This window comes from Stenella coeruleoalba (assembly GCF_951394435.1).
Source record: "Stenella coeruleoalba genome assembly, chromosome: 2".
In the NCBI taxonomy this organism is placed as follows: Eukaryota; Metazoa; Chordata; class Mammalia; order Artiodactyla; family Delphinidae; genus Stenella; species Stenella coeruleoalba.
In genome coordinates, this window is record NC_137147.1 from 162,190,314 (window position 1) to 162,212,595 (window position 22,282).

Here is a 22,282-nt window from a genome sequence, read left to right on the forward strand (position 1 = left end):
TCTAATTTTTTTTTACTGTTTAAAATCACTGTGTGATTTTTTTTTTTTTTTTTATTAGTAACAATGTCTCTAAATATTGGTAAGGCCATCAGGGAAAAAAACAAGAAAAAAATCTTACGAGCTTCAGCTAACTATTGGTCCAGATTTTGAAGGTTTATATGGTGAAGGAACTTCATGAAAGTCCTTGAGCTGTGTCTTCCTAACAAGAAAAAATACACAGCAGCAGACAAAGGTTTTCCACAGCTTATTTAATCTAATGACATGGTAGGATATAAACTAACTGTTATGCTTAAAGTTTATTTACAAAAGGTAGAGAAACTTTTTACTTGTCAAAGTTAAGTAAGAGTCTGAAGTAAAACATAATTTAAGAGGAGGAAGACAGCTACAGGGAAATATAACATCATGTTTTTACTTTCTCACTGCTTAGGGAACATTAAACTAATAATGTTTAAACTAACTAATGTAAACTAATGATGTTTAGTATACTAAGAGTATACTTTTGCTCTACATTTTTGTCAGTTCATAATCTAGAAAGAGAGAAAAGAAGTAAAGGGGGTGAGAGGAGAGACTGATTGATTGATTTCCTGTGGTTACGACAGACCCTGAGTCTTGGGAGATAATTCATTGCCAAATTGTTTCATCTTGGTGTTGTGGTTTGCGTGTTGGGGGAGGGAGGGAAATGGACCACAACACTTCTGAATCCTCTTCTTTCAGAGTAAAGTATACAGTCGTGATTTCAAAGTTTCATTCCAACCTAGAATTTGGATAATCTGATGCTCCTGAAGGCCACGCTTTTCAAGTAAGCAATCTCATATCAAAGCACCTAACACATTCTTAGAACAAAGCCAAGCACAGCAGGGAGAAAAACTATAAAACATGACCCCAAGCACTCAATTAGCTTATAAGTTATGGGGGCAACTGAAGAGATGATCATTCAAGATAGGATGCAGAGTATACAATGAACGTGAACCTAGGCTGTGCCCTAGGCTGGAAGTGTTGTGTGAGGTTCCAAAGCTTCCAGTGACTCTCTTCTCTGCATTGTTACAAGACGAGTCACCAAAGTTTTAAGGTTGGGTTGAGACTTTAAGACAAAAAACGTTCTTCATATTCATAAAGAGAAACTCTCATTCCTTGACTTAAGGAATTCCTTGACTTAAGGCACGGCATATCAAATATACAGAGCCCTTGAAATATTGCAATTGAAGGCTTTTAAAAGCCTTGCGTTACATTTGGGCAACTGTGGACATGGACTGTACTTGCTTCAGAGGCCGCAAAGCAGCCAAACAGGGAGATGAGCTGGAGGTTCCCCAACTCTGGTCTACGGCGTGGGGCTGGATGCTTTTTTCCTGGGTGAAGGACACAGTAAAGGAAAACGTCCTCACTAGCCCTTTTAGCTAAGGGGCCTGGCTTCTTTAGTCTCTCCCTTTTCCTACTACAAACCTGAGATTCCGACCAATGAAAAGAAATAAGGGATCCCCCCTGGAAACAAATAACTAACAAGAATATTATTATTAGTGAAACATATACACTGCATTCTACTGAAGTGTGAAGATGAAAATGACATAGAGAAAAAAATCAAAGACGTTTTCCAATGTAGTAAGCTTCTGGTCATGAGGAAGAACCAATGAAAGTAAAGTGCCAACTGAAGATAATTTCACTGATTCCCAAGAATTTTTTAAACTCATTACTGAAAGAAAATGAATTTGAATTTGGGTGGGTAATGAGAAATCAAAGTTAAAACAAGGCTAGGTTTTTGTGAAATCTTTATAATTAAAACATTTTCTTACTTCTGTGTAATTTTAAGATTGTGTAAGACATAGCAGTAAGAATTCGTTCTCCTTCAAAGATATAGATGTCCCATATTCTGAGGTTTAGTGTAAAGGGAGTCTACAATTAAAACAAAACAGAAATAAGATTAACAGTTTGCCCTTGGCTGGAATTTGTAATTTTATCATTGGGCTTTGTAAATAAATACTCACCCGATCAAGGAAACATTGAAAAAACCATTTCATTGTGTAAAAACTTGTGTAGATTTCTTGAGAATCCTGGAAAAAACAAAGACTTCACAACTTCTGGATTGCAGCACACAAAATATGACAATATAATACTAAAAGTTAGGCAGGTTTTTGGAGGTAGCTGTCACAGCTAAACAAAACCATTCATTACAAATCTCTTTCGTGCTGGAGTAGTTCCACTTCTTCTCTCCTGACTCCCTCTTCTCCCTCAATTTTACTTTTGAAAATCACCCTGAGAATAAACCCTTCATAAGATAGGACTGTAATACAACACTTTGCTTCTCTTTAATATATTCTAAAGGGATGTATCCTTGCTTTACTAAATTACTGTGTTTTACAGGACAGCATGTATATGGTTCACTGAGGATGAGTTTGTAGGACTCTTAAAATACTTCAGTGTGATTAAAAAACCTCCCAAATCACTGAGAAATCACACATCCTTAAAAACTATATTGTTCGTATATATCAGCTTCAAAGTTTGATCCTATGAGTTAGGGCTGTGATAGTTCATCCATACTAAATTTCACAAATCTAACGTCCTCTGAACAACTGGGAATTGCAACTGCTCAGTAGATGACATGGACAAGACTATAAATCAATAGGGTAATTGGGACCAATGGCTGCACTCAAGTCCTCTAGCTTTATTCTTGGTGTAGGTGGGTGTAAGTCAATGTCACATCTACCTACCAAGTGCTGCTTAAGCTTGGACAAAAATTTATTCAGTATTTTTTCATGATGTTCTTGAAACCTCAAGAGTTTGGGAAAACCATGGACAAAAAATCCTAGAATATAAACATAAAAACAATACTTCATAAACAATACCAACAGAAATCTCTATTTTAAAGTGCAACATACTTCTTTCATCTTTTAACTGTCAACAACAACAAGAACAACGAATCCAGTAATCACCCCAATATTTTTCCTCCCCTCCAAGGAAACAATTGTGTATAAGCATTGGTTAATGAAACTTACAGTCTAGTATGTGTTTGCTAAGGATCTCCTATATCCTTGTAAAAGTATAAAAGAGGACAGAATATTTCTGAATTAAAAGGGAAACTAAGAAAAAACGGAAACTGAGGCCATTTATCAAAATTATCTGTTCCCTTGAAGTACTGGGTCATGTCTTATATGTATACATTTTTATAAGTTATTCTAATCTTGATTATTTATTTTGTTTTACCATTAATACATTACATAACAAACATTTTATTACCCTTTTCAGGCTTACTCCAATACCATGCCAAGGTTATTACCACTTTTTAATCCTTTCTATAAGTGATACTTAACATCAGCTAAAACATACAGCCACTATATGATCGATGTTAATATATTCTATCCCAACTGATTATACAATATAATCTATAAGATTTCTAGGAAGTAACTGTAAATGGGAAGTTAGTATTCATTTTGTGTATTTAAGTCATGGAACTTTACATCTATTTTCATTCAAAAATTTCCTTTCAGATATTCTATATAATCTGTTAAAAAGGATGCACACACAATGAATTTATCATTTATCCACATTAGTGTTTTCCAACCTGGGTTCTACTTAACTTCAAAAGATGTTACTAAATGTTCTGTTTTTGAAAGAATCCAGGAGAAATACTGTGTGTTATATGTACCCTTCTTGCCTATGTTCATGAGGCATATGAACTTCTGAATGTTTCTAAGTTGCTTTATGGACTAAAGAAACCTGGTTTTCTTCGTTTAGCTCATCTCCCAGCCTTACTGGCTCTTGGAGTCCATTTTTCCGCACAGCACACCTGTTTCCAAAAAGTGAAACTACGTCCCTCCAAGAACCCAAAGAACACACTGCTGGGAAACACAGCTTTATAATCTTCAGGGAAGGGCTACTTCTTAGCTAATTCTCCGCTTTCTAAGGCGCGTGTAGAACTTCCCAGACAGCAACTTCCTCCCTTCGTAACACTGTCCAGTGAAGTGAGTCCATAAAAAATCCATGTCTCTCTTTCTGTGCCACTTTCATGGTCAATTTGATAGGAATGGGAGTTGGAAGAATTTCAATAAAAAGTCTGATTTTGAAAAAGGCAATCCCTTCAGTAATACACAAGTGCCCAAGGGTGCTAAGATACCCGACTCTGCTTCACTTTTCAGTGGCGTCCCAGACTTGATGTTTCAAATCTCACTTTCTTCAGCCCTCACTTTATTCTACACATTTGTAAGTGATACCACTGTCATACAGGAAATGCAAAGAACTGAGGCAACCTTCAGTTACATAATTTCACAGGCAGACCCTGAAACAAATACCTCTAAGTACAAACCTACCCATAATAATGACCTAAACTGCTTTGGTAATGTAAATGTTAGGATAGTAAAATTAATACTGCTTTATAGATTAGACTGGTGACAATAATTACTGAAAGCAAGCTATCAGGTTTGTTTAAAAGAATGAATTTTCTAAAATTGGGCGGTATTCCACATAATTACATACTACTTAAACCGTAACATTCCACTGTACTTCAAGATATATCAGCAACACCATCTCAGGGTAAAGCAAAATGAAGACTGATAAAGAAGAGTTATTCTTCTTCAAGATGTCTTTTGAAATGATACTGTCTATTGGATGGCAGCTCAATATAATGTGTCTTACTACTGGAGTCTCTTTATGGGATGCAAAGTGACCAGAAACAGTTATCATGCAGATAGTATTTATTTTTTAAAAGATTCACAGGGAACACTGAGGGAGAAACAGACAGACAGACAGAGAGACAGACACACACACACACACACACACACACACACACACACACACACACACACACACACACACAATGTCCCCACAATAACCACATGGTAAGAATGTGAGATTTAATAAACTATAGTCTATGGAAGGTCATACTTTTGAAAATTTAAAATATTACTTTAATATGTGGCAGGTTCCCTACCACGTAAAGCTTTAACATTCACAAACAGAACTAAGATGGTCCATTCTCAGAGTGATTAGTGTTAAAATTGTTTTTAATTTAGTATTATCACACGCAGTGGCACTGGGAAAATAATTTTGCATTATACGGACAAATGCCACTTTCATTTCCAAGAGAAGCTGCAATCCAAACTCTTGCAAGTAAAGTTTACTGCATATGCTTGGCAAATATAACGAGAACGTTATTAAAAACCTCCTTCTAACTTGAAAACCAAAAAATTATGCAAGTTTTGAAATATTAAATAATAAAGTGGCCAGAATATGTTATCAGCCTTTTTACTGTAAAATGGACTCAACTTTACGGCTGAAACAACTGAAACACACACATGAAATACAAAACTACTTAATTATGGTGTACCTTTCCTTTAAACACCTAAGTGTCATTTCTCAATTAATACTCTTTGACAAAGAAGCAGACATCACAACATCCAGTCAATAGGAGACATCTCACTGAATGCACGACTGTCCAAAAGTTCTGAACAAAAGCTCTCAATAATTCAGTTTTTCCTAAATTCTTCTAAACCTAAATTAGTTTCTCCTGACTGGGCCAAGTAAGGAAAGAGTTTTAAAATGTCAACAGTATACTTTGTAGTAAACACGAAGGAATATAAACGTGAACAGAAAAGTTTAGAAATAGAGAAGAATTAAATGAGAAACTAGTAACAAACACTAATGAATTAAAGAAGCCCCTAAACATTTTTTTGTACTTAACCCTACCGATCATCTTCCAAAGTCTGACTTTGTTTGAATTTGCCTTTTTCTCCCTCCCTTGTTTGTTGCTGATGATCAACTATGGGGTTTTCTTACCATGCATAGCATGTTTGGGGCCCGAGAACAGTTTGACCAGGGCCCAGAAGGCGTCTTCTTCATTCATATACATGAGGAGTAAGGCTGTGATCTGGCTCATCCCCTGACAGTATCCAACTTCCTAAAGAGAAAACGAGAACAGAGAAACTGGGGGTTTTCAGATCGAACTACATGTACATGCACATATAAAAAACTGATGTAGAAAATAATCAGAAAATGCCTAAACGCATTATTTAATGGCAATTCTATAGAGAAATGTTACAATCTCAACAGCACTGAGCCACAAACTATCAAAGAATGCACCTGGTATTGGAGAATAAACGAAGAAGTACAGGCAAGCCTAACCTACGTGGATTTTACTGAGCCCTGTTCAGTAAGTACCATTACACCTTCTGTAAAGGCTGTTTATTTTTCTGTTTTGTGTGTGATTCTCAGCTCAATAGTCCTCTTCTCTGCTCAGATGCTGGCAAATTTCTCTCCTCATATAGTTCCCAAATTTGCTGTCTTTTCTCCTCTACACTTCCGGACCCTTATACGGACACATTGCGGGGTACTATCCAGCCTATGCTCCTTCCCTGCGAACTGCCCACTCTCCCCATAATCCCTGCTTATAACATGGCCTTAGAGATTCATGTCTGTGCCACGTGAACCAAAGCTGCTGGAGCAGAGGACACCTGGCCCCAGGGAACCATTAACTGGCTGCAAGACTAATTTACTAATTTCTCTAAGAAAACTGAATAAAGCCACAGAGACTGCAATCCGATGGTGGTATGTGCTTGAACAGAATGGTCATGGTGAGTCCATGGGTGCAATACTAGCCTTGGAAAAACAGATAAGCAGATAAAGAAAGCAATCTGGAAAGAGAAGCAGTGGAACGAACAGTTCCCAGAGACAATTAGAGTTACCACATGGCCACAGAGTGGAAGAGAGAGAAAGGGAAGCTCTACTCACTGGAGGCTTCTCACTCTCCAGCTCCAACCCCCCTGAGCTTCATTTCTGTGAGAAGTCCCTTTAATCAATCCCTTTTTAACTTGCCCTTGTTTGAGTGAATTTCTGTCCCTTGTAACTTAAAGGTTTTGACTGTAACAGAAATGATATACCCCAAGGTTCAAGGTGTCCTTCCTGGAATCTAGTCGACAAGCATTTATTTGGCATCTACACTGGTTTCGACACTAGTTGATCTTTCCCCCCAAATCGTTCTCCCCCCAGAGTAATCAATGCCTTAAGAATAACATGTTCTAATACCTAAAAGCTTCGTTTTGGCCCACTCCAGGAGACAGCAAGTAGGTACATATGGTCTCCCACCTGGACCTCACTGAATAAACGAAAGGTGATCCTGAAAGGCAACCTCCCAGGGCAATGAGGAGTCACCACGAGTCAGGCGGAAATTAACCTAGCTACCACTTCCTGTCCTCCTAGCCTGCTCATTCCAGTCCTATCTGCTTAAAATAAAAACAAGACAAACAACAACACAAAACGTAACAAAACAGTCTGGAGAAAGAGGGGGAAAGTGAGCTTCGCTGTCATACTGTGGTTTTTCCACTTCCCAACCAGCTCTGCTCTAAGATGCCAGGGGGGCCACGGGAGCCTCAGGAAGATCCAGAGAGACCTGGAGACCATCCAGTCCTGAGATGAAGCAATGCAGGCCAAAAGGGTCTTGTCAGGAGGGAGGCCCAAAGATCTCCTCCAGGTGCTCAGAGCACAACTCAAAAAGCTGTGGGCAGGCGTGCTCCAACTTACTGTATTGTAGATAGAATATGCAGCAAGAACGTGGAACAGGGATTGCTGCCTAGAAAAAGAAATTTACATTGAACACAATTTAGTTTTTTTCACATATTTTTAAAATTATAAACTTAAAAAAACAACAGTTTGAAGATAAACAGATAATGCAGATAAAACTACTACTATAAGGAAATGATCCCCGAGCTCAAATTTAAACAATACAGTCTAAACTTGAGGCTAAATTTGACAGAAAGGATTTATAGCAAAAACCACGAAGGGCTTCACAGTTTCTTCAATTTGTTCCCCTCTTTCACTGAACTACTCTCACTATAGAATCATCCCCATAGAAGGAGCCGGCTGGACGGAGCTGCAGACCGGCCTTCTGAAGACTCACTCACACTGCCAGCTCCAAAAAGTACCTTGCGGGGGGCGGGGGGCATGTCCCCCAGGAGGCAGTATATACACCCGAAATCAGCCTCCAGCACCAGCGCTGCCTCTCCCAGGATCCAGGGGTGGGAACGGGAGTGGCTCCACACACCGTTACCTCTTGGGTCCACTAACAACATGCTTGGCTCTGCTGCTCTAGAGGTCCTGGCTCCAAAGAGAGGAATGTCCCCACCAGGAGACACAATGATTCCACTGAACTGGAAGCCGAGACGGCCACCCGGCCACTCTGGGCTCCTCATGCCTCCAAATCAACAGGCAAAGAAGGAGGTGCCTGTACCGGCTGGAGGGACTGCTCCCGACCACTAGGGGAAGGGGGTGCTAGGACACAGTGGACGTAAGCAGGAGCACGTCTAGAACACAGGAGACACTTAAGGTGCCTCTGAGTATAACCAAACCCTGTGATTAAAGTCAACGGATAACCTCCACAAGCAAATTCAGGCAGGACTGCTAATGGTCCAGACTCTTCAGGAATAAAGGTTTAGGTCCCCCCACCAGGCAAAGAACCACAGCCAGCCGAGGCACTTGCTGAGGGCAAAGGGAATATGGGGTAGGCAGTGGGAAGGTAAGTAACCAACCAGCAGTGACCACATGCCCAGTCGCAGAACTGCTGACTATATCTGTTTTGAGCATTTCCTTATTTTGATATCAATATGTTTGTGTATATATTTTAATGTGTCTTCTTCCTTCTCTTTTCCTTATCATCTAACATAATGTTTAATAATAGCTGACTTTTTATCACAGAAGTTAGGTTACACATATCAACGCAAAAAGAGTAAACACTGCCCAAGGGCGCTGCATCTTTTCGTGCAGAGGGGGTTAGCATATTTTCAGTCGTAAGTAGAATAGCTGTACCATGTCAGGCAGAGCATGCCTTTATCGTCTTTATGCGGAAATTAAGTTGACGAGGGTGGACTGTGATGGTTAGCTTTACGTGTCCACTTGGCCGGGCTACAACCCCCAGTTATTCAAACCCTAATGTAGGTGCTTTGTAAATGTCATTAAAGTACACAGTCAATTGACTTGAAGTAGGGGAGAGTATCCTAGATGATCTGGGAAGCCCTGGGTCGAGCAGTCAAAAGGCTGGAAGAGCAGATCCGAGGGTTCCCTGAAGGAGGGACTCCTCCTGTGGACCGCGGTTTCACTCGCGCCCACCCGAGAGCTCCAGCTGCCCTTCCTGACGGCCCGCCCTACAGATCTTGAACTTGCCTAGTCAGTCCCTGCAACTGTGTAAGCCAATTCCCCACGATAAATCCCTTAGTTTACATCTCTTACTGGTTTCTTTTTCTCTGGTTGAACCTTAACTGATAGGAGGTCAGCAAAACTGTACCTTTCATTCCTAAACTGCCACAGTCATTTCATTTGCGTATTTTCCATTTTTTTAGTTTCACCTTTGCATGGAGTCAAGGGTCTAAGAATATATTTATTGCTGACATGGCTCTCAAAAAGTAACACAATCTCTCATTTCTTTGATAACACTTTTAATAAAAGTATCTACCATATATTTAAGAATTCCCAGATCATAAAATGATTTATAGCAATTTTATAGCACCTACTATGTCAAAGGTTAAAAATTTAAGTTAAATTAGCTCCTGAATTGTACACAATATGGAACAAATGATCCACCAAAACTTAAACCCTTAGAATTGGAATCAAAATTATCGTCTATACAAGACATTCCAAACATTGACATTTCAAATTGATAAAGACTATTTGTACATGCTATTCATAGTTCATAATACTAAACTTTACTTACTTCACACCATATCTGTCTCTAAACATGATATGGTCCCTAAAGGTGCGGTTGACATCAAGGTCTATTTGTCTGATATCAGGTGAACAACCCCGTGCTCTGTGTTTTAATTTCTGAAGAGGAAAAAGAGGGGAAGAAAGCACATTTTTATGGAAATCGGTTGTCAAAAAGCCTATGACAAATGGTAAAATAATTCTCTTTAAAAAACTTTTGACTTAGGAAAGCCATTTCCATGGTTCAAAAATGAAAACAATATGAAAAGGTGTGCAATGAAAGGTTTCTCTCCATCCACAACCCCTCCTCTCCCTCCTCCCACCCCCTCCTCTCCTTCCCATCCTGCCAGTACAGTTAGACTTTCATTTTGGATGGAGAGCGTTTTGGAGTTTGTGTTCCTAAGACTCTTCACAGCTGAGCCATGCAGTTCACTATGCTCCCTTTCTTCTTTCTAGCACAATGTTCTTGTTTTCCTTGGGGCTTATCATTGCCTTGTTTCTTGATTTGCTTCATTTTCTACATATGTGTCACTAATTCAATCCAAACTCACTTTAAGTTGCATCAACCTCTCCTGGTGCTATTCTAACAGAACCGGCACCCTCCCTGCAGACCTGGCTTCCAGAGCTTTTGGACCCGCTACTCAGCGGGGGTCTCGGGGGTCTCCCTTCACCATCGGCTAGGCCTTCCTTTGCTTGGGTCCCCTCTCTCCTGCATCTCACATCTTTCTTGGCTTATTCCCTTGTTCTGGAGGAGCTTGTCCTCCAGTAGCTCCTGTGAAAGGGCGTGTGGGAGATAAATTTTGTGACACTTTGAATGTCTGATAAATCTATCTTCTTTCTTAGCTATTTGGCTATTTTAGAATTCTAAGTCAGAAAATATTTTTGCTCAAAAGGCACCGCTTTCACTGTTTTCTAGCTTCCAGTGTTGCCATTCTAATTCTTTCTTCTTTATATGAAATCTATTTTGTCCTCTCTAGAAGCTTATAGGAGCTTCTATCTTCAAGTTTTGAAACTTGCAATTTCTGTGCTTGGCTTGGATCTATTTTTAGCCACAGGTTTGGGCACTTGATGGATATTTTCAATCGTAAAAACTCATTGATTTGAGTTTTGACTTCACAATCTATTTTCTGGGAAATTCCTTCACTTGTTATTTTCAAACCCTCCTCTAGTACTTTTCATTTCTATTATCATTTTTTATATTCATAAGCTCTATTGTTCTCTAATGTTCCTTTTATAGCATCCTATACTTGTTTTATGGACACAATATCTCTTTTTATCCCTCTGAAGACCCCAGCAATAGCTCTTCCGTTTTCTTCTTGCTGTATAGTCTTGTTTCTCACAAATTGCTTTCTCTACTTGTTCTTATTTTCCATGTTATCTCCTAGCTCTTCTCCTCACTCATATTTGAAAGAAGACATGAGAAAGCTGATGGAAAGCGCTATGTGCAGACGTGGGGCTTCAAGCTCTGTCTTCACTGTAGAGTGATCTGGCTGGTTTCACTGGGCTTCCCTTGAAGTCAGGAGTTTGGGGGTATTTTCTTGGGCTGGTCAGATTCCTAGAGAAGACTCTTCTGAGCTCCTGTCAGGAGGACAAGCTTCCGGATGCCGGTGTTTTTGAGCGGAGGGAAAGGCGGGGCTGCCCCAAATTCAGGACATTCACTCCCTCTGTGCTTTCCTCCGCAGGTCTGTGTCCACTCCAGCCCACCGGCCTTCTGTTTCATCCTCTCCAAACAGTAACCCACACCCTGCCCCCGTCTCGTGCAGGGGTGGGGAGCAGGTGGGGGAACTCAGGGACTCTAACTACTTCTGCAACAGACTTTCAAGCACTTCTACTGTTTTTAGTTTCACTTCCACTTCCAGAGGTACCTGGAGCTGGCAATTATGAAGCCTGCTGGGGATTCTGAGACATAAATCAGGTCCTCCTCCAGTTTTCTCAGGGTTGCTAAAATTACTAAATGTTTGTCTGAATTCTGGTCTCCAAACATTGGCAGGGGTTACCTCTTCTCCCATTTTCTTATTCCTTGCAGTTTTTGTCTGTTTAAAAAACCCTCTCTGCTGTCAATTAAGCAGCATTTCAGGGGGAAAAGAACAAAATGAGTATGTTTAACCAGGTGGGAGATTAAAATTTATATTAATTTATACTTAACCAGATTTAATTGTAATTAAACATCTATATACATGTGTTATATTGACCTATTTACCATGTACTGGAAATATATATTTCTGTTAAAACCAATTCTAGTAAATATATATAACTGTTAATTCCTGACTTAAGCTAAAAGTGGAAAAAACAAGGCTTCCTGGAATATATGTTTGTATGTTAAATGTTTTGTGAGTATGTGGGTTTTGTGTCTTGAGGTAGGAACTCAGAGAAGGGCAGCTTCTGCAGCTTTTAAAAACATGAGCACTTCCACAGTGTTTTAAAACACTTCAGAGTTCTGAAGACCAAGGAAGATATTTATACTATTGTACTAGAGAACCGTACAACCACTAAAATAGTATTGTATGCTATTTCTGATAAAAGTTGGTCCAAGAGACATTACAAAAATTTAGCTTTAAAAATAATAATCTTTACATATTTGTTCTTTAAATATCTTTAAAAAAAAATAAGGTAGTCGGCAAGCAAAGAGGTTTCAATTATTGTTCCGCAGGCCCCCTGGTAAAAGATGAGGTATCAAAACACAGAAAGAAAATGTTTGACAAGACATGATAAAATATGCTTTAAAATAAAATTTAGCTGAAAGGGAGAAAAACACCCAAAGACATCTATAATGTCAATTACTCTAGAAAACTTCTCCTGAAGATGGCGGTGTGGGAAGACGCGGAGTTAGCACCTCCCCACTAAAGCACCTGCCGGCCGCTGGTGGGGGGCTCTGACACCCAAGGAGACGGGAGGAACCCCAAAGTGAACCAGTAGGACATAGGGGGACTGAGGCGGGAGGAGAAGTGGAGGCCAGACAGGATTGGCACCCCCGAGGCCGGGGAGATCAGGAGAGGCAGCTGGGAGGGACTCTCCAGGAAGACCGGGAGGGGAGAGAAGCGGAGGGCGATCGCCTGGCCCAAACGGGCCGGGGAGCCTGCTGAGCTCCCAAGCCGGTATCCCCCGCTCCAAAGCCCCCTCCAGGCCGCGTGGGTGCTGGGGGTATAGGAGGGAGGCCGGGGAGATCAGGAGAGGCAGGTGGGAGGGGCCCTCCGGGAGGAGCAGGAGAGGAGCGGAGGGCGATTGCCCCGCCCACTCAGGCACGGGGAGCCTGCTGGGCTCCCAGGTGAGGTCCCCTGACAGCTGAGACCAGGGGCGGGGGGCACGCCTGGGCCCCTTCTGTTCCTTGAGCCTAAGCCTCACCCCTCACAGCCTTTTCCAGCCCTGTGGGTCCTGAGCATTGGCCCCGCCCACTGCCCAAACCTCACCCTTGCTTAGGCCCTGCCCTCCACAGCCAAGGCCTTCCCAACCCCCTCTTTTATTGTTTTTTCTTTTCCCTCCTCCTCTTTTTTTTTTTTTTTTTTTTACTATTGTGGTACTGACGTACCTTCTGGTTGTTGATTTATCTGTACTTTTATTTTTATATTCCTTCTAACATATCTGTTAGTTTTGTAGACTAATTTTATTTTTTTACTTTGTTATTCTTTTTTTTGCAAGGATTCTTCAATATATACAAATCAATCAGGGTGATACACCATATTAACAAATTAAGTAATAAAAACCATATGATCATCTCAATAGATGTAGAAAAAGCTTTTGACAAAATTCAACACCCATTTATGATAAAAACTCTCCAGAAAAAGGGCACAGAGGGAACCTACCTCAACATAATAAAGGCCATAAATGACAAACCCACAGCAAGCATCATACTCAATGGTGAAAAACTGAAAGCATTTCCACTAAGATCAGGAACAAGACAAGGATGTCCACTCTCACCACTCTTATTCAACATAGTTTTGGAAGTCCTGGACACAGTAATCAGAGAAGAAAAAGAAATAAAAGGCATAAAAATTGGAAAAGAAGAAGTAAAACTGTTACTGTTTGCTGATGACATAATACTATACATAGAAAATCCTAAAGATGCCACCAGAAAACTACTAGAACTAATCAATGAATCTGGTAAGGTTGCAGGATACAAAATTAATGCACAGAAATCTCTGGCATCCCTACACACCAACAACGAAAAACCAGAAAGAGAAATTAAGGAAACACTCCCATTTACCACTGCAACAAAAAGAATAAAACACCTAGGAATAAACCTGCCTAAGGAGGCGAAAGACTTGTACTCAGAAAACTATAAAACACTGATGAGAGAAATCAAAGATGACAAACAGATGGAGAAATATACCATGGTCTTGGATTGGAAGAATCAATACTGTGAAAATGACTATACTACCCAAAGCAATCTACAGATTCAATGCAATCTCTATCAAACTATCAATGGCAGTCTTCACAGAATTAGAACAAAAAAGTTTAAAATTCGTATGGAAACAGAGAAGACCCCAAATAGACAAAGCAATCTTGAGAAAGAAAAACGGAGTTGGAGGAATCAGGCTCCCTGACTTCAAACTATACCACAAAGCTACCGTAATCAAGACAGTATGGTACTGGCACAGAAACAGAAATATGGATCAATGGTACAGGACAGAATGCCCAGAGATAAACCTACGCACATATGGGCACCTAATTTACGACAAAGGAGGCAAGAACATATAGTGGAGAAAAGACAGCCTCTTCAATAAGTGGTGCTGGGAAAACTGGATAGCTACATATAAAAGAATGAAATTAGAACACTACCTAACACCATACACAAAAATAAACTCCAAATGGATTAAAGACTTACATGTAAGACCAGACACTATAAAACTCTTAGAGGAAAACACAGGAAAAATGCTCTTTGACATAAACCACAGCAGGATCTTTTTTGACCCACCTCCTAGAGTAACGGAAATAAAAACAAAAATAAACAAATAGGACTTAATTAAACTTAAAAGCTTTTACACAGAAAAGGAAACCATAAACAAGACAAAAAGACAACCTCAGAACAGGAGAAAATATTTGCAAATGCAACAACAAAGGATTAATCTCCAAAATATATAAACTGCTCATGAAGCTCAATATCAAAAAATGAACAATCCAGTTAAAAAATGGGTGGAAGACCTAAATAGACATTTCACCAAGGAAGACATACAGATAGCCAAGAGGCACATGAAAAGATGCTCAACATCACTAATTATTAGAGAAATGCAAATCAAACCTACAATGAGGTATCACTTCACACTGGTCAGAATGGCCATTATCAAAAAATCTAGAAACTATAAATGCTGGAAAGGGTGTGGTGAAAAGGGAACCCTCCTGCACTGTTCATGGGAATGTAAATTGATAATACCACTATGGAAAACAGTATGGAGGTTCCTTAAACTAAAAACAGAACTACCATATGACCCAGCAATCCCACTACTGGGCATATACCCTGAGAAAACGATAATTCAAAGAGACATGTACCACAATGTTCACTGCAGCACTATTTACAACAGCCAAGACACGGAACCAACCTAAATGTCCACTGACAGATGAATGGATAAAGAAGATGTGGCACATATATACAATGGAATATTACTCAGCCATAAAAAGAAACAAAACTGAGTTACTTGTAGTGAGGTGGATGGACCTAGAGTCTGTCATACAGAGTGAAGTAAGTCAGAAAGAGAAAATTAATACCATATGCTAACGCATGTATATAGAATCTAAAGAAAAAAAAATGGTACTGATGAACCTAGTTGCAGGGCAGGAATAAAGAGGTAGACATAGAGAATGGACTTGAGGACACGGGTGGGAGGGCGAAGCTGGGACGAAGTGAGAGTAGCATCGACATATATACACTACTGAATGTAAAACAGTTGGCTGGTGGGAAGCAGCAGCACAGCACAGGAATATCGGCTCAGTGCTTTGTGATGATGACCTAGAGGGATGGGATAGGGAGGATGGGAGGGAGGCTACCTAGAGGGAGGGGATATGGGGACATGTGTATGCATATGGCTGATCTGCTTGGTTGTGCAACAGAAACTAACACAGTACTGTGAAGCAATTATACTCCAATAAAGATCTATTAAAAAAAATTACTCTAGAGGACAAGAAAATTCAACATAAGACCTCATAACAGAAACAAAGCCCAGTTAAGCAGGTAAAAAATAATAGAGCAGAAAGATTATTTATGTCCTAGAATGGTTACAAGCCAATGTGCAGAATATAGGAAATCAAGCATATTTCTTATCTTAATGAAAGGAGGTGTAAGCAACTTCTAAGGTTACTCTGAGATTGGGTGGGTTAAGATCCATGAGTGTCACAATAATAAAGAATAAACATTTTACTTAAAAGAAATAGGAATGTAATGAACCTATAAACCTGAGAGCAGAAGTACAGTGGAAAGTATCTGGATGAAAAACTAGCAATTTCACTGTGGGTTTGGCCAACAAGATTACTAAGTCTTGCTAAGGCTGCAGGTGAGGTTGTTATCCACTGTCACTGGACCTCTGCCACCTGTGAGAGAGAGCACTATACCCCAGAGAGACAGATAACAATGAGATACAATTAAAAGAACAGGAGAAATAGCAGATAAGAGCACTGGCTCAGGAATCAGGACAATTCCACCATTTGAGAAAAATCTTAGTATCAATAGATTAAGAAAAAGTAGTTTTATTCCCATTGAATTTCCCATTTCAGGACAGCAATTTATACTACTTTTGCAAAGAGAGAGTAAAAGAAAATAACTGGGAAAGGAAGACTTGGTTAAATGCTAGAGGAATCTCAAGTAGTAAAAATAATGCTTATGATAGCGCTGAAAATTACAAGCTTGAAATGATTGGTGGGCAAGTCATTTCTTTTCTTGTTACTGTATACTGGATATACAGTAACTGGATAATTTTATTCTATGTAGAAAAAGCCTGAACCACAGTTCTAATATTAGCATATGTACTGGGTTGAATAGCATCCACCCCAAATTCCTGTCTACCTAGAACCTGGGCCTATGACCTGATTTGGAAATAGGGTCTTTACAGATGTAGTCAAGTTAAGAGGAGGTCATACTAGATTAGGGTCGACCCTAAATCCAATGACTAGAGTCCTTAGAAGGTGAGACAGAGACACACACAAGGAAAGGCCACTTGAGGACAGAGGGAGAGACTGGAGTGACGTAGCCTCAAGCCAAAGAACACCCGGGATGCCGGCAACTCCAGGATCTAGGAAGAGTCAAGGAAAGGTTCTTCCCTAAAGCCTTGGGATGGAGCATGGCCCTGCTGACGCCCTGATCTCAGACTTCTATCCTCCGGAACTGCAGGAGAATAAATGTTTGTTGTTTTCAGCCACTCCGTTTGTGGGACTTTGTCATGGCAGCCCCAGGAAACCAAAACAGCATGCTAAGTAAAATTTTCTTCTTTATTAATTAAATAAATTATTTACTGAGCACCCACCCTATGAGAGGCACACTATACTAGGGGCTGGGGTTAGATTTTAAATATTTCTCTCAGATATCATTTTTCAATACTGGTTCTAAAACTATGACATTAAAGGCAAATATCTAATCAACCATCTAAAATAATTTGAAACTCTAAAATCCTGAGACAAAACTTATATTCTGTGCAGGGTCCAAACAACTAATTTAAAAACTCTTTACATCATAAAAAACAAGTAACTGTTTAAATTAACCAATATTTATTACATCTTTTTTAAAATTTATTTATTTAATTTATTTATTTTTGGCTGCATTGGGTCTTTGTTGCTGCGCGCGGGCTTTCTCCAGTTGCGGTGAGCGGGGGCTACTCTTTGTTGCGGTGCGTGGGCTTCTCACTGCAGTGGCTTCTCTTGTTGCGGAGCACGGGCTCTAGGTGCACGGGCTTCAGTAGTTGCAGCACGCGGGCTCAGTAGTTGCGGCTCACGGGCTCTAGAGCACAGGCTCAGTAGTTGTGGTGCACGGGCTTAGTTGCTCCGTGGCACGTGGGATCTTCCCAGACCAGGCCTCGAACCTGTGTCCACTGTATGGGCAGGCGGATTCTCAACCACTGTGCCACCAGGGAAGCCCTATTACCTTACATCTTGATGAAATTTTGCTTATTTATACATAAATATGAAAATATCAAAAGAGCATTCCAAAGCCCCTTTTATAATTGGTGTTGGGTTTAAATGACAAATAATTTGTCTTTATTTCAGTTATTCGGTCTTATTCTATTTATATACAATTTCTGAGGAACAGATTTCAAAGTTATTTTTATTATAATTTGTCTTTATTTCAGTTATTCTATCTTAATTTATTCTATTTATATACATTTTCTGAGATTTCAAAGTTATTTTTATTTTTAATTTTTTTAAATTTACATTTCCTTTTTTATTAGTGACATTGAACACTTTTTCTAAGGCACAAAGTTATTTTTAGATATATGTTTCTTATTCCTTTCAAAGGTTAATATAAAATTTAGGTTTAGAAAGGGTATAGCTGAGATGACAAGGAGGTAAATTTAATGCCCTGACTAATATACAGAAAGCATTACTGATCACTGAGTGAAACGTTTAACTTTTTATAAATAAAAAATAAAACCTAGAATACTGTAACAATCTTAGGGGAAAGAAGAAGAAAACAGTCAATCATACACAGGCAGCCATTGGATAAACTGAATTCTGCTGTTATTTTCCCAAAAACTCTAAAAGTGACATTGTAAATCTCTTTATTATTAATACTACATTGCAAATGAGTAGCTACAACCAGGTGTTAGTCAATTTTCCTTACAAATATGCCCCAACATTGAATGATAGTTGCAAAATAACAGGCTGGCTCTCGGTACTCACACTATATAGGTCTCTGGTTTCTTCCTTCATTTTCGGGATCTCCAGGAGGAGGGCCCAGACTTCCCCTCTGAGCTGGAGTGGGATTCCTTTGTAAATTCTCCTATGAAACTTATTAAAAGAAACATAAATTGAAAGTTACAAACTGACAAAGCTTAGACTAGTCCCTTAAATCAAACTAATGAATATTTGTTAGTCTTGTCTTTTCAAAGGATTCCTCATAATTGATACAATTTAACATGGCACATTTGGATCCTCTCATCTCTACTTTTCAGATCCAAACAGGGAGGCATATACAGAGAAAGCACAGAATAAACAAGAAAATGTTAAGTATGCCCAGTACATTAGTTATTTTCATACACTGCAAAGGTGTTCCTTCAGTGGCACGAGACCACAATCAGTGTTCTTTAAGTTGTGAACATCTGACTTACACACTCCCCATTGATATAACTAACTAGATACACATTTTCTTCTTTTTCCCTCCTACATCTAAAAGGTTCCAAATAGCAAAAGGGTTCTCTTGTGTCAAAGTGCCTTCAAGGAGGGTAGAGTCTCTCTAGAACCTTCTCATAACTCAATGTGACCTACAGTCTTCATTCAAGTCCACCTCCACCCCCCAAACACACACTCTCTCCCTCTTCCCTCTCCTCTTCCCAATTCTGGAGCGTTTCTTCAGGAAAACCTCTGTCCTCTTCTTAATGACATTGATCCTATCTGACCAGACAAAAATAGTGATAAATTTCCATCAAGAAGGAGCATCATCATCTTTGAATGAAATCAGGTATAAATCATCAGCATCATTAACACTCTGGGTCCTTGAAAGTACACTGCCATCACTCTAAGAATCTTAAGACTCACCATACCTCTCCATCTTCTTGTAATTATATCTTTTTTCTCAAGGCTAATTACATACTCAAAATAACATATAAACCTATTATGCTCGTTACAAAGTTGTGCATAAGGAAACTTTGAAACTTAAAAGTAGATGAAACTTAAAAGGAAATGATTAAACAAATTACGGCAGAAACTTCAGGAGCGAGGTAAGAATAAGTACATAGTTACCTTTATGATCAAAATAATATATTGAAGTAGTACGGCCAAGAAAATAAGATGCAAGTTCTAATAATTGAGATGTTGACGAGCTATGAACTAATAAGCAGAGCTTCAACTTCTACAATTATACTAGATTTTTAAAAATGAAACCTTTAGTAACTAAATTATGATGTAGCTTTAAGAAACTGTGATTTTATTTTTATTTTTTTTTTTTTTTTTTTTGCGGTACGCGGGCCTCTCACCGCTGTGGCCTCTCCCGTCGCGAAGCACAGGCTCCGGACGCGCAGGCTCAGCGGTCATGGCTCACAGGCGCAGCCGCTCCGCGGCATGTGGGATCTTCCCGGACCGGGGCACGAACCCGCGTCCCCTGCATCGGCAGGCGGACTCTCAACCACTGCGCCACCAGGGAAGCCCCAGAAACTGTGATTTTAAATCAGTGACACTATAGAATAACTTTTCCTGTGAAACACTGAATACTGTGAAGTTGATTCAATCAGATAATTACATACATAATCTCAGTTTTGTTCTCTTGGTATAAACACAGTAAGTCTCAAATTTGAAATTCCAGCAGACAGTGATTAGAAACACTGAAGTTTTAACTTATGCGGTAGATGTAACTGGAAGAATATGTACAGAAAGGCTTTGTATAAACTGGACTCTGCTTCTTCAACATTTCCCATGTACTAAACATTTACCACCATTAACTGCAAACAGTGTGGTTTAAAAAAAAGTGAATTTAAGATTTACTTTCCAAAGAAAGTTTATCATCTATATTCATTTCAAAATTATGATAAACTTTTTTTTTTTTTTTTGCGGTACGCGGGCCTCTCACTGTTGTGGCCTCTCCCATTGTGGAGCACAGGCTCCGAACCCGTAGGCTCAGCGGCCATGGCTCACGGGCCCAGCCACTCCGCGGCATGTGGGATCTCCCCGAACCGGGGCACGAACCTGTGTCCCCTGCATTGGCAGGCGGATTCTCAACCACTGCGCCACCAGGGAAGCCCCTAAACTTAACTTTTTAAAGGAATATCATCCACTAAAAGTAACTTCAAATTATCTCCTGAATTTCTAGAGTAAGGATGTTAAACTGAAAGCAATTAATATGAATAGCAGAATGTGGGAATTATTGCAAATGTGAAAAGTGAAATTTTGATAGTCAAGTAAAACATGATGGCAGGTAAACAGATAAACTTTGATGGACCTGAATGTCCATTAGATGGATGTTTTTCAATGAGTAAGATAGGAACCACATGCATTTCTTATACTGTATCACTTACAAAGGTTTTGGACATTATTTACTGCTTTCATTCAATTCTGTATTCACCAACTGTACAAAAATTACCGTTCATTGTTTATCCTAAAGTTAAATCTAGATTTAGAAAAACAAAACATTAAATTGCCATGATTCAATGAAGAAGAAATAATAGAAAGATTTCAGGTAGAAATAAAAAATTAATGGTCCTAGTGTTATTCCAGGGATAAAACGAAAAATGAGGCATGTCTAGAAAAGGCTCAAAAAGAAACTCTGATGCACTGTCATTATCATCATCAACAGTAACAGTTAAAACCAACTTTTACTGAGCATTTACTATGTACAGGAAACTGTTTAAAACTATTTACATATGTTGTCTCATTCAATGATATTAATAATTCTATGAGATATTATTACCCCAATTTTACAAATGCTGACAGTGAATCACAAAAAGATTCAGTAACTTGCCCAAAGACACACAGAAGATGTTACCAGTTAGTAGAAGATACTGATTTTATATTTTATAAAAAGCAAAGACCATCTTTCTAAAACCATGGTGTTATGTAGTATATCTACTGTCCTGCTTAACTGGACTTACTAAAATACATGGAATGGAAAATATTAATGAAATTGAAGAGCAGAAAGCATTAAAAATAAAATTATAAAATTGTAAAATAAAATAAAATTATAATCAAAACCCAAAAGGAATATAAAAAGGGATGTATCTGGATTCAAGCTGTGAAAGGTAAAGAGATGAAACATGTATACAAAGTAAGATACAGTAGAAAAAGAATCAAATTATGAGATCTTAAAATAAGCATTTTAAATTATAGTTACTATTTTTCAAATACTTCTACTGTTACATGACAGACTGACACTGTGGTTACAGATCTTTCCTCACAAATTTTCAACTATTGTAGAAATTCTGGAAATTTTGTAAAACAAAGTAGGAATCGTATCAAAGCACAACAATTATAATAAAATCTGCTTATTCTCCAGAACAGTAGCACAGTTTTCATTTGTTGAGAATCTGTCAATTGACAAAGCAGTATCTCACACCTTCTAGGACAGCTCTGTAATGTCGGCAGGGCAGGTGCTACTCCAGTTTAAAAGGAAGGGAATCAAGGGACAAAGAAGTGGCCTGCCTAGGCCAAGAATTCCATCTTCCTGCTCCTGCTTCAGGATATTTCTGCCAAATCACACTGCCCCTTAGAGATCACAACTTTATTAAAGTAGTAGAATTTATCAGTAGAAGGGGACAGCTGGTCATCCCAACTCAAAAGTGAACAACATTCGTTCATTCATTGTAAACAGAAACTGTAATGACTTTCTGCTTTGTGGCCAATGCTTACTAGGTACTATGGATACAAACTTGAAAAAGTTCTGTGGAGTTCACAGTGTAGTGGGGAAGATAATCATAGAATCATATAATTATAAACATAATCCTTTGTAATAAGGTCACATATGTTAATTCCTATCAGAGCTGAG

The 22,282-nt window shown here is 39.1% G+C and overlaps 1 protein-coding gene across 7 annotated transcripts in view; it reads right to left on the reverse strand.

The window, feature by feature from the left end:
• USP6NL (USP6 N-terminal like) overlaps nucleotides 1-22,282 on the reverse strand; it is a 188,931-nt gene that overhangs the window by 58,612 nt on the left and 108,037 nt on the right. For all 7 annotated transcript variants that reach the window (XM_079912062.1, XM_079912061.1, XM_079912060.1 and 4 more), the window contains 7 exons: nucleotides 18,493-18,600; nucleotides 9,686-9,795; nucleotides 7,504-7,552; nucleotides 5,764-5,884; nucleotides 2,703-2,797; nucleotides 1,980-2,045; nucleotides 1,788-1,887 (listed from right to left, as the gene is read on the reverse strand). In XM_079912062.1, coding sequence (XP_079768188.1) covers nucleotides 1,788-1,887; nucleotides 1,980-2,045; nucleotides 2,703-2,797; nucleotides 5,764-5,884; nucleotides 7,504-7,552; nucleotides 9,686-9,795; nucleotides 18,493-18,600 — 649 coding nt within the window. The remainder of the gene's footprint in view (nucleotides 1-1,787; nucleotides 1,888-1,979; nucleotides 2,046-2,702; nucleotides 2,798-5,763; nucleotides 5,885-7,503; nucleotides 7,553-9,685; nucleotides 9,796-18,492; nucleotides 18,601-22,282) is intronic.